Below are 12387 nucleotides of genomic sequence, written 5' to 3' on the forward strand. Positions count from 1 at the left end.
GGTAAAAATTTTCAATAAAATATTAGCAAAACAAATTCAACAACACATCCAAAAGATTATACATCATAATCAAATGGGATTTATCCTTGGTATACTGACTTAACCTACACAAATTGATCAATGTAGTATATCAATTATATCAACAGACTGAAAGACAAAAAATACATGATCATATCAATTGGTGAAAAGGCATTAAACAAAGTTTAACATGCTTTCTTGATTAAAAGTTTAGGTAGTTAAATAATGGTGTGGAGTTAATGGTTCTTGATTTGAGAGTTTAGGCATAGAAGAAAAGTTCCTCAACATCATAAAGGCCATTTATTTATTTATTTATTTATTTTTTTAGCAGTCAAATATACCTTATTTTATTCTCATAAAATGCTACAAATTATCTTGATTTAGGATATTTGTAAACATTCTATAGCAGCTAGGAACATGTTTTTCCAAAACCAAATCAAAGTTTTTTACATGCCAGTTACATTTCAGAGATTTTGTCATTCTTATATTCTTCTTTCTTCATAAAAGTAAGTGCTTGCTCAAATATGTGGGCCTTCTACTGAAATTCATTTAATATATAACTTTTATCCTTGGCTTAGTTGGAATTCGAGTTTTGATAAGAAAGGTGTGGTTGAATGGACATAATCATAGGCTTTCAGCAACCACACAAACGTTGATAGTGTGCAATGCAGTTGTTGATGATTAAACAATAATGAAAATTTAAGAACACTGTTGCATTATTTTATTTGAAGCTGGAATGATGTGAAACTCTAAAATATGTCTCAGCCCAAGCAATAAGGTTTACCTGCCCACTCTTCTTTCTCCTTATTTATTTTTTAAATTAAAAACCATTTATGGAAAGCCGCTGATAACATCATAATCAATCGGAAAGCAGAAATAGCCATTCTTCTGGTACCAGGCAAGGATGCCTACTCTTACCACTTCTATTAAACATGTACCAGAAGTACTATCAAAAGCATTTCGAAAAGACACATTCAACTTGGAAAGGAAGAAGTAAAATTACCTCTATTTGCAGATGAAATGATTCTACCTGTAGAAAACCCTAATGACTCCACTGAAAAACCATTAACACTAAGAAATAAATTCAATAAAGTTGCAGGATATAAAATCAACATACAAAATCTGTGACATTTCTATACACGAATAACAACCTAGCCAAAAATGAAATCAAGAACACCATTCCATTTATAACATAAATAATACTTGGGAATACATTTTACTAAGGAGGTGAAAGACTTGTACACCGAAGACAATAAAACATTGATGAAGGAAATTGAAGAAAATGCAAATAAATGAATATCCCATGCTCATGAATTAGAAGAATGTTGTTAAAATGTTCATACTACCTGAAGCAATGAGTAGATTCAATGCAGTCCTTATAAAAACCCCAATGACAGTATTTACAGAAATAAGAAAAAATCATAAAATTTGTATGGAACCACAGAATATCCCAAATAGTCAAAGGAATTCTGAGAAAAAAAAAGACATCATACTACCTGATTTAAAGTTATATTACAAAGATATAGTAATCGAAAGAGTATAATGGCATAAAACCAGACACCTAGACCAGTGGATGAGAATAGCAATCTCGGAAATAAATCCAAACATATACGTTCAATTAATTTTTGACAAGGGCACCAAAAAGACACACTGGGGAAAGGATAGTCTCTTCAATAAATAGTGCTGGGAAAACTGGATATCCACGTGCAAAATTATGAAATCGAACCCTTTTCTTATACCATAACTAAAATTCAAATCAAAACGAAAAAGAAACCTAAATGTAATACCTAAAACCATAAAATGCCTAAAAGAAAATAGAGGGGAAAAGCTGTTTGACATTAACCTTGACAATGACTTCTTAAATATCATACCTAAAAGCTAAGGTTATAAAAGTAAAATGTAAGAGACTATATCAAACGAAAAAGCTTCTGCACAGCAAAGCAAACAAACAAAATGAAAAGGAATCTAAAAAAGGGGGTGAGGGTGAGTGTCAAATATATAGAGGTAGAGAATAAAACAGGGTCTAGGTAGGGACAGGAAATGGGGAGATACGGGTCTAAGGATACCAAGTAGCCAAATATGCGGGATTAAGCAGTTGAAAGATCTAGGGTACAATATGAGGACTGTTAAGGACAAACTGTAGATAAATTTAACAGAGTTTAATTGAGCAAAGAAAGGTTTGAGCATCCAGCAGCCCTCAGAAGCAGAAGATGTTGAGAGCAACTCCATGCTGGTCGATGGTTGGAGAGGATTTATGGACAGAAAAATGACATACAGAAAAATGGATTAAGGTACAGAAACAGCTGCATGGGTTACAGCTTGATGTTTGCCTTACTTGAACACGGTTTGAACAGTTGGCCACCTTTGATTGGCCAGAAGTTGGTGAAACTCCTAGCTATATGTTGCTGTGAATATCAACTCCTGTGTTTGCTTGTACAGGGCCTCTTATCCCTCTGTTTCCATTCCTTGGTAACTACGTGGAAAGAGCTTTGCTTTTGAGACATTTTATCGTTTTGGCTTTCCTCTACCTCAGGAGTGCTACTCCTCATTTCATTTCTGTCACCCTTACTCTGATTGACTGGTAAATATTAGAGAACCTCACATAGCTCAATCTTGGATCTTTATCTATACATTCTTCCTAGGTAATCTTACCCTGCCCTGTGCCTTATTTAAATAGGAACTGTGCACTAACGGCCATCAAACGTTTATCTCTAGCCTCTGCCCCTCTCCTAAAGGCCAGACTGTTATAATTATCTTTTTAATATATCTACTCAAACACCTGATATCACAAACCTAAAATATGCCCCCAAAAGAACTACCAATTTCTAAACCACAAACAAAACCTACTACTTCTCTCTCATTCTCCCCATTTTACTTAACACTACCACCACTCATCATTTGTTCAAATTTGGATCTAGAAATTATCCTTGATTCTCTTTTTCTTCATCCCGCCTTATATGGTATCCATCAGCAAGTGCCTCCGACATATTTCAGATCTTTTACTTTGCTCCCTTTTCTGACTACCCCAAGGTACCATCTCATAATAACCATGGCAACAGCCTCTGCCTGACCTGCCCATCCTCGTTCAGCAGAATCCACACTCCACACAATCAATCCAGTGCTATTTTTATTGTAAATCACATCACATCCGTTTTCTGCTCAAAGCCCTCCAATGTCTTCCCATTGCATTTAGTATAAAAGCCACACAGCTGACCATGGGTCACAAACCCCTATACGATTGTGGTCCCATAGAACTCTCTGGTCTCCTCCTACTCTTTACTCCCCATCTCTTGGTGACCTCCCCCATTATGTTATAAAAACACAAGCATTTTTTTTTCTATGCTCTAAATATGCCAATACTATTTCACCTTGGAGTCTATTTACTCATTTTTTTCCCTGCTGGAATTGTCTTCCAATTTCTCTTTCCTTGCCTGGCTTCTCATTTTCGTTAATACATCTGCTTGAGGGCCAGCTCTTTAGAGAATTTCACCTATTCTGAAATAACTACCTAGTAACTCAATGTCACATGCCCACTTTAATCCTTCACATAGTACTGGCCACCATCTGATATGTTTATGTTTGTCTCTTGTGAGCTCCATCAGCAGAGACCATGTTGATTTCACTACTGCATTTGCAGTTCCCAGAGCACTCTCAGTGTATTGTAAGTGCTAATAAATATTTCGTTCCCATGGAGGGTAGGAAGTAAGTACATGTCTCATTAGATAATACCTAAAAATCTATCTTCAGGAATTTCTTCTTTGTAATCGAACTTTAGTTACCTATTAAAAGACATGGACTTCCAGAAATGCAATCTAATAAACTTTGATGAGCTAATATTTAGTAGGAATAATCTATTGGTCCCTTTTCAATGAGTCAATCCACTATGTAACTTTTTTTTTTTTTTGAGATAGAGAAAGGAACAGAACATTGGTAAGTTTGAAACATGGGAAGGAGATTCAACTCTGCCTGAAGAGAACAAAGTAGCCTAGAAACAATGGTGTCTCTGCATTGCACCATTGATAACGGAGCATGTATTTCACCAGGATATGAATTAAAGGCTACCAAAGAAAACAAAAAAACAAACTAACTAAAAACACTAGGAGGATGCTGAAGTCAAACTTTCTCTATTTTATGTCAGGTTGGTTAAGAAGTCTACTGTTCAAAACAATAGAAAGACTGGTTTTATTTCTAGCTCCCCTATTAGTAACATAATTTAGACCCCTTGATAAAAGGAAGGAGTCAGACCAGAATATTGCTGGTGTCCCTTCACCTCCAAATTTATGAGCCTTGTCGGTAGATAATCCTGTCGGTTGAATTGGTGTTAAAATGCTAATATTGTCTGCCTTTACTCCAGATATCAACCAACTGCTTATAAAATTACAGATGTCAAATAATAGAAGCACTTTTGCAGAAAACGATGTTGTATCAGTAATTCTCCTCTTTATATTTCAGAAATTGAATGACAGGAAGGTTCAGGAACATGAGAAATACATAGAATATTATTTGGTCCTGGATAATGGTGAGGTAATTATATGAGATAAATGTGCTGTCTTCCAAAACTCCCACCCACATATATTTATTTATTATGTGAGACATTAAATATCTGGATGAGATTTAAAGAATCATGAATATGAGCTATGGTTACATGTTCTTCTAAAACTATGAAATTTGACATTTATAATTAAGCTGATATGATTTCTTCTTTTCAGAGCGATCAGGGCAATTGATATGATATGCATAAATTGTTGGCACTTATAACACTATTTTCTTATTGACTTAAGAGTACCCAACTTAGTTTCCAATTACATTCTTCTGTCATTTTGTCTTTTGTTAAGTTGTTAAATCATTTGTAAATTAAACTTTATTCTCATTAGGGAGTCAATACAAAAGCTTAATTGGTCACAATGAAAGCTTAGTGAATGGAATCCTCTGAAAAGGCAAATCGTTGTTGATAGTCACTGTTTATCTTCTACTGTAAGAATGCATTTTCATATACTGTGTTTTCAAAATTTTAAATGCACATGTATATGAAAATATAAGTCAACTATTAGCTCAGGCCCTAAAGCTTTGGCCTTACTTACTGTGCTTAATTCATGTACTGTTCATGTATGTGTCTCTTAAATTAATAAGATATTCCTTCCGTTAATTCTGCACAGCTTAGAAAACCATAGAATTTAAGTAAAAATGCATTTGGAGTAATTCTTTAGAGCTTTATACTGAGCTAGTACTTCAGAAGAGAAAACATCATATTCACTCCCAAAGTGCTTTAATGTAGCTAGATGAATAGGAATTAATTTGATTCTAACTTTTAATTAACTCTAATAACTAATCTTTAATTAAAATCAATAATAAGTAATAGAAGATGCCTTTTTAACCTTCTAAGTATATTCATTTTTATCAATGCCCATATTCTTTCTTAATTTTTCTTTTAGTTTAAAAAGTACAATGAGAATCAAGATGAGATCAGAAAGAGGGTGTTTGAGATGGCTAATTATGTCAACATGGTAAGACATATTTTATTACCTGCAGTTTTAAACAGTTTGCTGGGAGATGTCATTGGGTTTTTCAGTGAACGCACATGAAGCATGGAAGCAAAGTCAAGACATTTGAGACCAATGTGGCTGACTGGCTCCCAAAGGCTGACCACAACTTTTGCTACATAGGTGAACATGAATATTAATACCACAAACCAACACTTTTCTTATTTACCTGCCACAGTATTCTCAGGTATAAGAAGACATAAAAGCTACATGGGTGCATTGTATTTTCCAAAAATCCGCTAAGAAAATGCTGAAGACCAAATCCCAACAGAAAGCTGGTCCAGAGGGGAAAAAAATAATTTTAAACATGCCAAGCACTGTCACAGTAGCATATTTCTTAAAATCTCACGTAATCCCCAGAACAATGCTAAATGTTACTAAAGCCTAATGCATAGCTAAGGAATCATATTCCCAGAAACAAAGAACTTACCCAAGATCACAAAGTGAGAAAAGAATAGCCATGGGGTTTGAATACAGATTTGTCAGATTTCCAAACCCATTTGAGTCATACAACTATTGACTGTGTTCTTTAGACATGATTGTGTTATCTAATTTCCAAAATATTTAAAAAATGGTTTTACAGTCTTTAAATACTAATTCTTAGTTTTCTGTTTGTTGGATATATAGTTGGCATACTTATTTTGAAATGAATGAGTCTCTTTGTGGTATCCTATAAATGCTCTAAAGATAATTTTTTGTTGTTGTACAACATAATGCTGTAATATACTTCTTTTGATATGCATATACATAGTGAAGTGATTACCACAGTCAATATATATGAAATAAAAAAGTAATACATTTCCTTTTTATGCTGATGGGAATTATTTGTGGAGGGCTAAACATTGACAATGCAGGAAAGACAGAAGAATTGTTGGAATAATCTTGATTGGGGGAGAAATAAGAGATTTAGTGCATGAGTGGAGAAACTGGCCTTAGACTCAGAGATTGTTCATTTATATAGCAGATGGGGAGGCGCAGGGTGTTTGGACAAGAATAGGTGAGGCGATAGGCCAATGGTGGGAGCTTGTGGACGTTCTCTTCAGATTGCTCTTATAGTCTCAGCGAATGTGGAAGCAAGGACAGTTGTGAAAGTCGGATTTAAAGGAAATGTTAGAATTACTAAGAAGAGGAGTATAAAAAATGTGTGCAGAAAACTGCGTGTGAATGGAATTTGGAAATACAGCAGTTTTGCTGGAACGCGTTAAGGACTGCTTGAGCTTAGCAGTCACAGCTTTAAAGTGAGAGCAATCAGAACAATGTGTTTTCCCCTGTGTTCAAGGGCAGAAGGAAGAGAGATGTAGAGGCAAGTTGCTTTTAACCAGGATTGGAGTTTTGTCAGGTGAGTAAAATTAAGCAAGAAAGGAACAAGGAAGTTGAGGGAATAATCCAGTGAAGGATGATAATATGGCTGGATTTTAACTTCACTTTCAGTAACTGCATTCCTTCATGCTTTTCTTGTTTTCCGAACTACCTTTTTTTAAAAGAAATATTTAAGTTTCTTAGCAGAAAGTTGCTGGTGAGAATGTCTGTCACTGTGCACTTTTAGAAACTATAGTAGTAATTTAAGTTTTTATCTTTAGAGTAAGCCTATTGTTTCATAAGTTTAAGTCATTATTTCTGAAGTTTATCCTATATGCATTGTGGATTATTTGGTTCAATCCATGTTTAAGATTAGAGGACCATTGTCTCATTCTGAAAATACATAATATGGGTGGCTCATAAATGACAGCAATTTATTGCTCACAGTTCTGGGGGCTTGGAAGTCCAAATCAAGTTCCATCAAGATTTGGTTTCTGGTGAAGATTGTCTTCCTGGCTTGGAGACAGCTGCCTTCTCACTGTGCCTTTATATGGTAGAAAGGACAAAGCAATTCTCTGGGGATCTCTTTTTTAAGGGCACTAATCTCATTCATGGGGGCTCCACTCTCGTGACCTAATCACCTCCCAAAGGCCCCACCTCCTAACACCATCACCTTGGGAGTTAGGATTTCAACACATGAATTTTGGGGGACACAAACATTCAAACTATAGCGACTACTTAGCTTATTGTAAATGCATCAAGGTACAACATTTCATCATATCAAGTTAGTTCTTTAATGCCTAAACCGGCACCAAGCCAACTTTGCTAATTCTGAAATATTCTCACTCTGAGAGCACTGAAAAACATATAAGCAATTGAAGCCATAGTAATGGGCCCCTGACACAAAATTATAGTATTTCTTAAGAGCATAAACGGAATATGTTGTCTTAACAGGGCCTTTTCTCCTCCCTACCACCCCCCACCCAAAAAAGAAGTTTACGGACCTAAACTATCTTAGTGTATTTATCTTTTGTTTTGAATGGGAGTTTTAGTGTCTACAAAATAGTCAATACATTCTGTTTCACAAATATGCTTGGAAATAAGGTTTTTATACTGCTGCGATGAATGTTTAAAAATACAAAATATATTGAAAATGTTTAAAATGATATCACCATTATAATTAATTGCTTTGCCATTTATTTCCTTTGGACAGCTTTATAAAAAGCTCAATACTCATGTGGCCTTAGTTGGTATGGAAATCTGGACTGACAAGGATAAGATAAAGATAACCCCAAATGCAAGCTTCACCTTGGAAAATTTTTCTAAATGGAGGGGGAGTGTTCTCTCAAGAAGAAAGCGTCATGATATTGCTCAGTTAATCACGTATGTACAGATTTTCTCCCATTGCACACTATGTGGTATTTAGTGGACGCTTTTCTGAGCCTTGGCAAAGTGAGGGGTGCACATAGGAGAGTAAACATTTATAGAGCACTTACTTGGATTATATGTCAAATATGCTCTTAGTTTGGATCCAAGTATTTTTTCAAAAAAAAAAGAGAGGGTCAATAATTTAGCAATAATTCATAAAATGTTTGTTTTTATTGGGTATACAGGAAGAAAAGACAAGTTTATATAATGGAAAGAGAGTTTTTGATTCAGTGTTTAAAAAAAGAACTGATTGGCATGAGGCTCAAGTTAGAAGAAACATCTAAGATATTATTAGAAAAATTAAGTATTATATTCTAACTCCACATCTTCACTAATTTATTTCCCACTGAAATGACCTGTTAAGAACAACAGGGGAAATAAATCTGATGGCTGTAAATTATATGAGACTGGAGCATGTGCCTCAAAACAGTCAAGTAAATGCTGCTGGGTAGATGGATAATATTTAGTTGAAATCAAATAGAAGGAAGCAGTAAGGATTGACTTGAAGTTACTGGAGAGGCTATTACCTAAGAAAACCATGAATTTCATGGAAATCAGTGAACTATGTCCTGCCAGAATTAGTTAATATTTCTGTGCTGGTCATCTGTTAACTGCATAACAAATGAGCTTGAATTTCTGGGCTTGAAATAAGGCTTCTTCACTTACATAATTGGTGTGTGGGCTCATCTGGCTGGAACAGTGAGTCTGGATGGTCATGTTTCTGTCTATATCCCCTTTCATGTGCTTAACTTGAGTTTCCTTCAATATGGCTATCTTAGAGTAGGTGGACTTCGTACTAGGTGTCTAGCTTTTCTCAGAATAAGCATTTCAAGAGGCATAAGATAATGCATCAAGGTTTTTTATGACCTAACTACAAAAGTCACAGGGTGTCACTAGTGGTATATTATCTTAATCAAGGGGAAGTTGTAGGGCCAGTCCAGATTCAAGGGGAAGGCACTACTCAGGCTGAGAATACTGCAAGGCTGGTTCATTGAGGGGGTCACCTTTGGGAAGCAGCCGACACAATTTCTTAATTTGGAAAGGTGAGTTTTAGACTCGAGAGCCCATTCTTTGTGGAAGAGTTTAGTGATTTTCCAAGGTCTCATAGCTGGTAAGTAATAAGGGAGCCAGACAAATTGCTGAATACTCCATCACTGTAAGTAATAATGTAGAAGCTTAAAAATAATAGATGAGATGATAAATGTATAGGTAAAAATAAATGATGATACAATGTCAAGAATAGATTCCTTGAAGAGATCAGAATAAAGATACGATGAAAGGAAATAGTTGTTCTTACAGTTATGCAATTAATGTCTTACCATTTACCAAACAAGGTAACAAAAGAGACCTATACTTAGGTATAAGTAGGTTAAAAAAATTAGAGTCCGAATATACTGTTCACTTAAAAGATAAACCAAAATATATAACTCCAAAATGAACGAAATGTTAGTTTTTGCAAATGAGCAAGTGGGGAGAACTGAAACCACAAAAATGTAGAATGAAGTATAAATAACTTTGTGATATAATTTTAAAAGAGAACAGGTATCATAAACCTTTTAAGTATGCATAATGTAAAATATATTTTCAAAATAAATATCTGAAATCAGATTAAATTGATAAAATCTGCAGGGAATGAAAAATTGGAACGTTTTCTAATTTTCTCATTTTATGCAGCAGAATTGAAACTCTCTATTTTTAATATTGTTTTATGGTAAAATACAGGTTCAATTTCCCACGTAAGTGCATCTACTAAGGAAATTAAAAACTTGATGCAATTTGGCAAATTTCTAGAGACAATTAAGGGCCAGGATCTTGTACAGATAGCAAAAAAAAAACAAAAAACAAAAAACAAAAACTAAAAGGAAAGAGTATGAAATTATTGAAGGTTTATAGAAAAATCAAAAGGAACCAAAAAAGCAAAATTAAAATTACCAAAGACAAAACATATTATCTATGGAAGTATAAGTGCAAATGATTCAAACCCCTCTCCAGTATAAAAATTATTTGAATAATATAAATGATCACTAATACAAATGCTTTCAAAATGGGCCCAATCCCTAAACCTACTGTAGCTAAAACAATGCTAATGTAAAACAAAAGTATGTGATATAAAAATATGAGTAAAATATAAATAAAAACAAAGCCTGTGTGGTACTGCTAATATCAAAACAAGATACATATAGAGAGATGTTTATTAGGACCAAAAATAGCCTTTCTTTTTCTTCACAAGGGATATATTTCACAATGAAAAGTGTTATAATCAGAAATGATAGAAAATATTCAACATAATTCTATCTAGGTGTTTGGATTTTAAGTAACACAAAAGCCATTCTATAGAAAAATGCCTTATGCAAATTCAAAAACTGAAGAAAAATATGATAGTGATGGTTCACAGTGAGTTTTTCTGCTAACCATTTAGGGTTTTGGATGTATTGTCTATAAAAATAGAGCTTAGCATTATAATTTGTTACATCAATTTATTCCTTTCTTGCAGAGCAACAGAACTTGCTGGAACGACTGTGGGTCTTGCATTTATGTCTACAATGTGTTCTCCTTATCATTCTGTTGGCGTTGTTCAGGTCTGTATGATGATAAACTGTTGGTTCTATGATTTACATTTACCAAATGCTTTTAAAAAAATCTATAGAGAAGATCATGATAGTTTTTCTCCTTTAGTCTGTTGACATGGTAAATAACATTGATTGAATTTCAAATGTTGAACTAATTTTGCATTCCAGTGTAAACTCAACATAGTGATAATGCATTATCTTTTTAATATATTGTTTAGCATGAAGTTTTTAGCTACAAACTCTCAATAAACTAGGTATTGAAGGAACATATCTCAACATAATAGGTATTTATGATAAACTGACAGCCAATATCATACTTAATGGGAAAAAGCTAGAAGCATTCCTTTTGAAAACCAGCACAAGATAAGGATGCCCTTTCTCACCACTCCTATTTAACATAGTATTGGAAGTTCTGGCCAGGGCAATCAGGCAAGAGAAAGAAATAAAGCGTATTCAAATAGAAAGAGAGGAAGTCAAATTGTGTCTGTTTGCAGATGACATGATTGTATAATTAGAAAACCCCATTGTATCAGCCAAAAATATCCTTAAGCTGATAAGCAACTCCAGCAGTCTCAGGATACAAAATCAATGTGCAAAAATCACAAGCATTCGTATACACCAATAACAGACAGAGAGCCAAATCATGAGTGAACTCCCATTCACAATTACTACAAACAGAATAAATACCTAGGAATACAATTTACAAGGGATATGAAGGACCTCTTCAAAGAGAACTACAAACCACTGCTCAAGGAAGTAAGACAGGACACTAACAAGTGGAAAAATATTCCATGCTCATGGATAGGAAGAATCAATATCATGAAAATGGCCATACTGCCCAAAATAATTTATAGATTCAGTGCTATACCCATCATACAATTGACTTTCTTCACAGAATTGGAAAAAACTATTTTAAATTTCATATGGAACCAAAAAAGAGCCTGCATAGCAAAGACAATCCTAAGAAAAAAGAACAAAGCTGGAGGCATCACACTACCTGACTTCAAACTATACTACACGGCTATAGTAACCAAAACAGCATGGTACTGGGACCAAAACAGATATATAGACCAATGGAACAGAACAGAGGCCTCAGAAATAATACTACACATCTACAACCATCTGATCTTTGACAAACCTGACAAAAACAAGCAATGGGGAAAGGACTCTCTATTTAATAAATGGTGTTGGGAAAAGCGTACAGATTTTTTAAGAGTATGCCTCTAACTCTTTCTTCCCATCTATTGTGCTATTGTTATCATATGTTTAACTTTATATCACCATAAATACACAATACATTGTTATTAATTTTGTTTTAGATATCCATCTTTCATTGCAATTTAAAATTAAATTAGTTTTCATTTGTACAACAAACCCCCATGACACAGTTTACATAAGTAACAATCCTGCACTTGTACCTGTGAACTTAAAATAGAAGTTAAAAAAAAAAGTTTTATATTTATCATCACTTCATTGCATTTCCAGCACTCTTTACTTCTCTATAAAAATCCAAATTTCTATCTAGTACATAT

The 12387-nt window shown here is 34.2% G+C and overlaps 1 protein-coding gene and 1 long non-coding RNA gene across 15 annotated transcripts in view; one reads left to right on the top strand and one right to left on the bottom strand.

Moving 5' to 3' along the window:
• The window catches only part of LOC134731058 (uncharacterized), a 772118-nt gene that overhangs the window by 166780 nt on the left and 592951 nt on the right, over positions 1-12387 (bottom strand). The gene's annotated exons all lie outside the window — the stretch shown is intronic.
• The window catches only part of ADAM28 (ADAM metallopeptidase domain 28), a 67317-nt gene that overhangs the window by 28075 nt on the left and 26855 nt on the right, over positions 1-12387 (top strand). For all 14 annotated transcript variants that reach the window (XR_008626360.2, XR_004672841.3, XR_004672839.3 and 11 more), the window contains exons 7-10: positions 4471-4542; positions 5451-5522; positions 8071-8240; positions 10780-10864. Coding sequence is in view for 10 of the 14 variants with exons in the window: in XM_034965847.3 (XP_034821738.2) it covers positions 4471-4542; positions 5451-5522; positions 8071-8240; positions 10780-10864 (399 nt within the window). In the remaining 4 variants the exon portion in view is untranslated. The remainder of the gene's footprint in view (positions 1-4470; positions 4543-5450; positions 5523-8070; positions 8241-10779; positions 10865-12387) is intronic.

The sequence above is a fragment of the Pan paniscus genome, chromosome 7, assembly GCF_029289425.2.
Source record: "Pan paniscus chromosome 7, NHGRI_mPanPan1-v2.0_pri, whole genome shotgun sequence".
Lineage (NCBI taxonomy): Eukaryota > Metazoa > Chordata > Mammalia > Primates > Hominidae > Pan > Pan paniscus.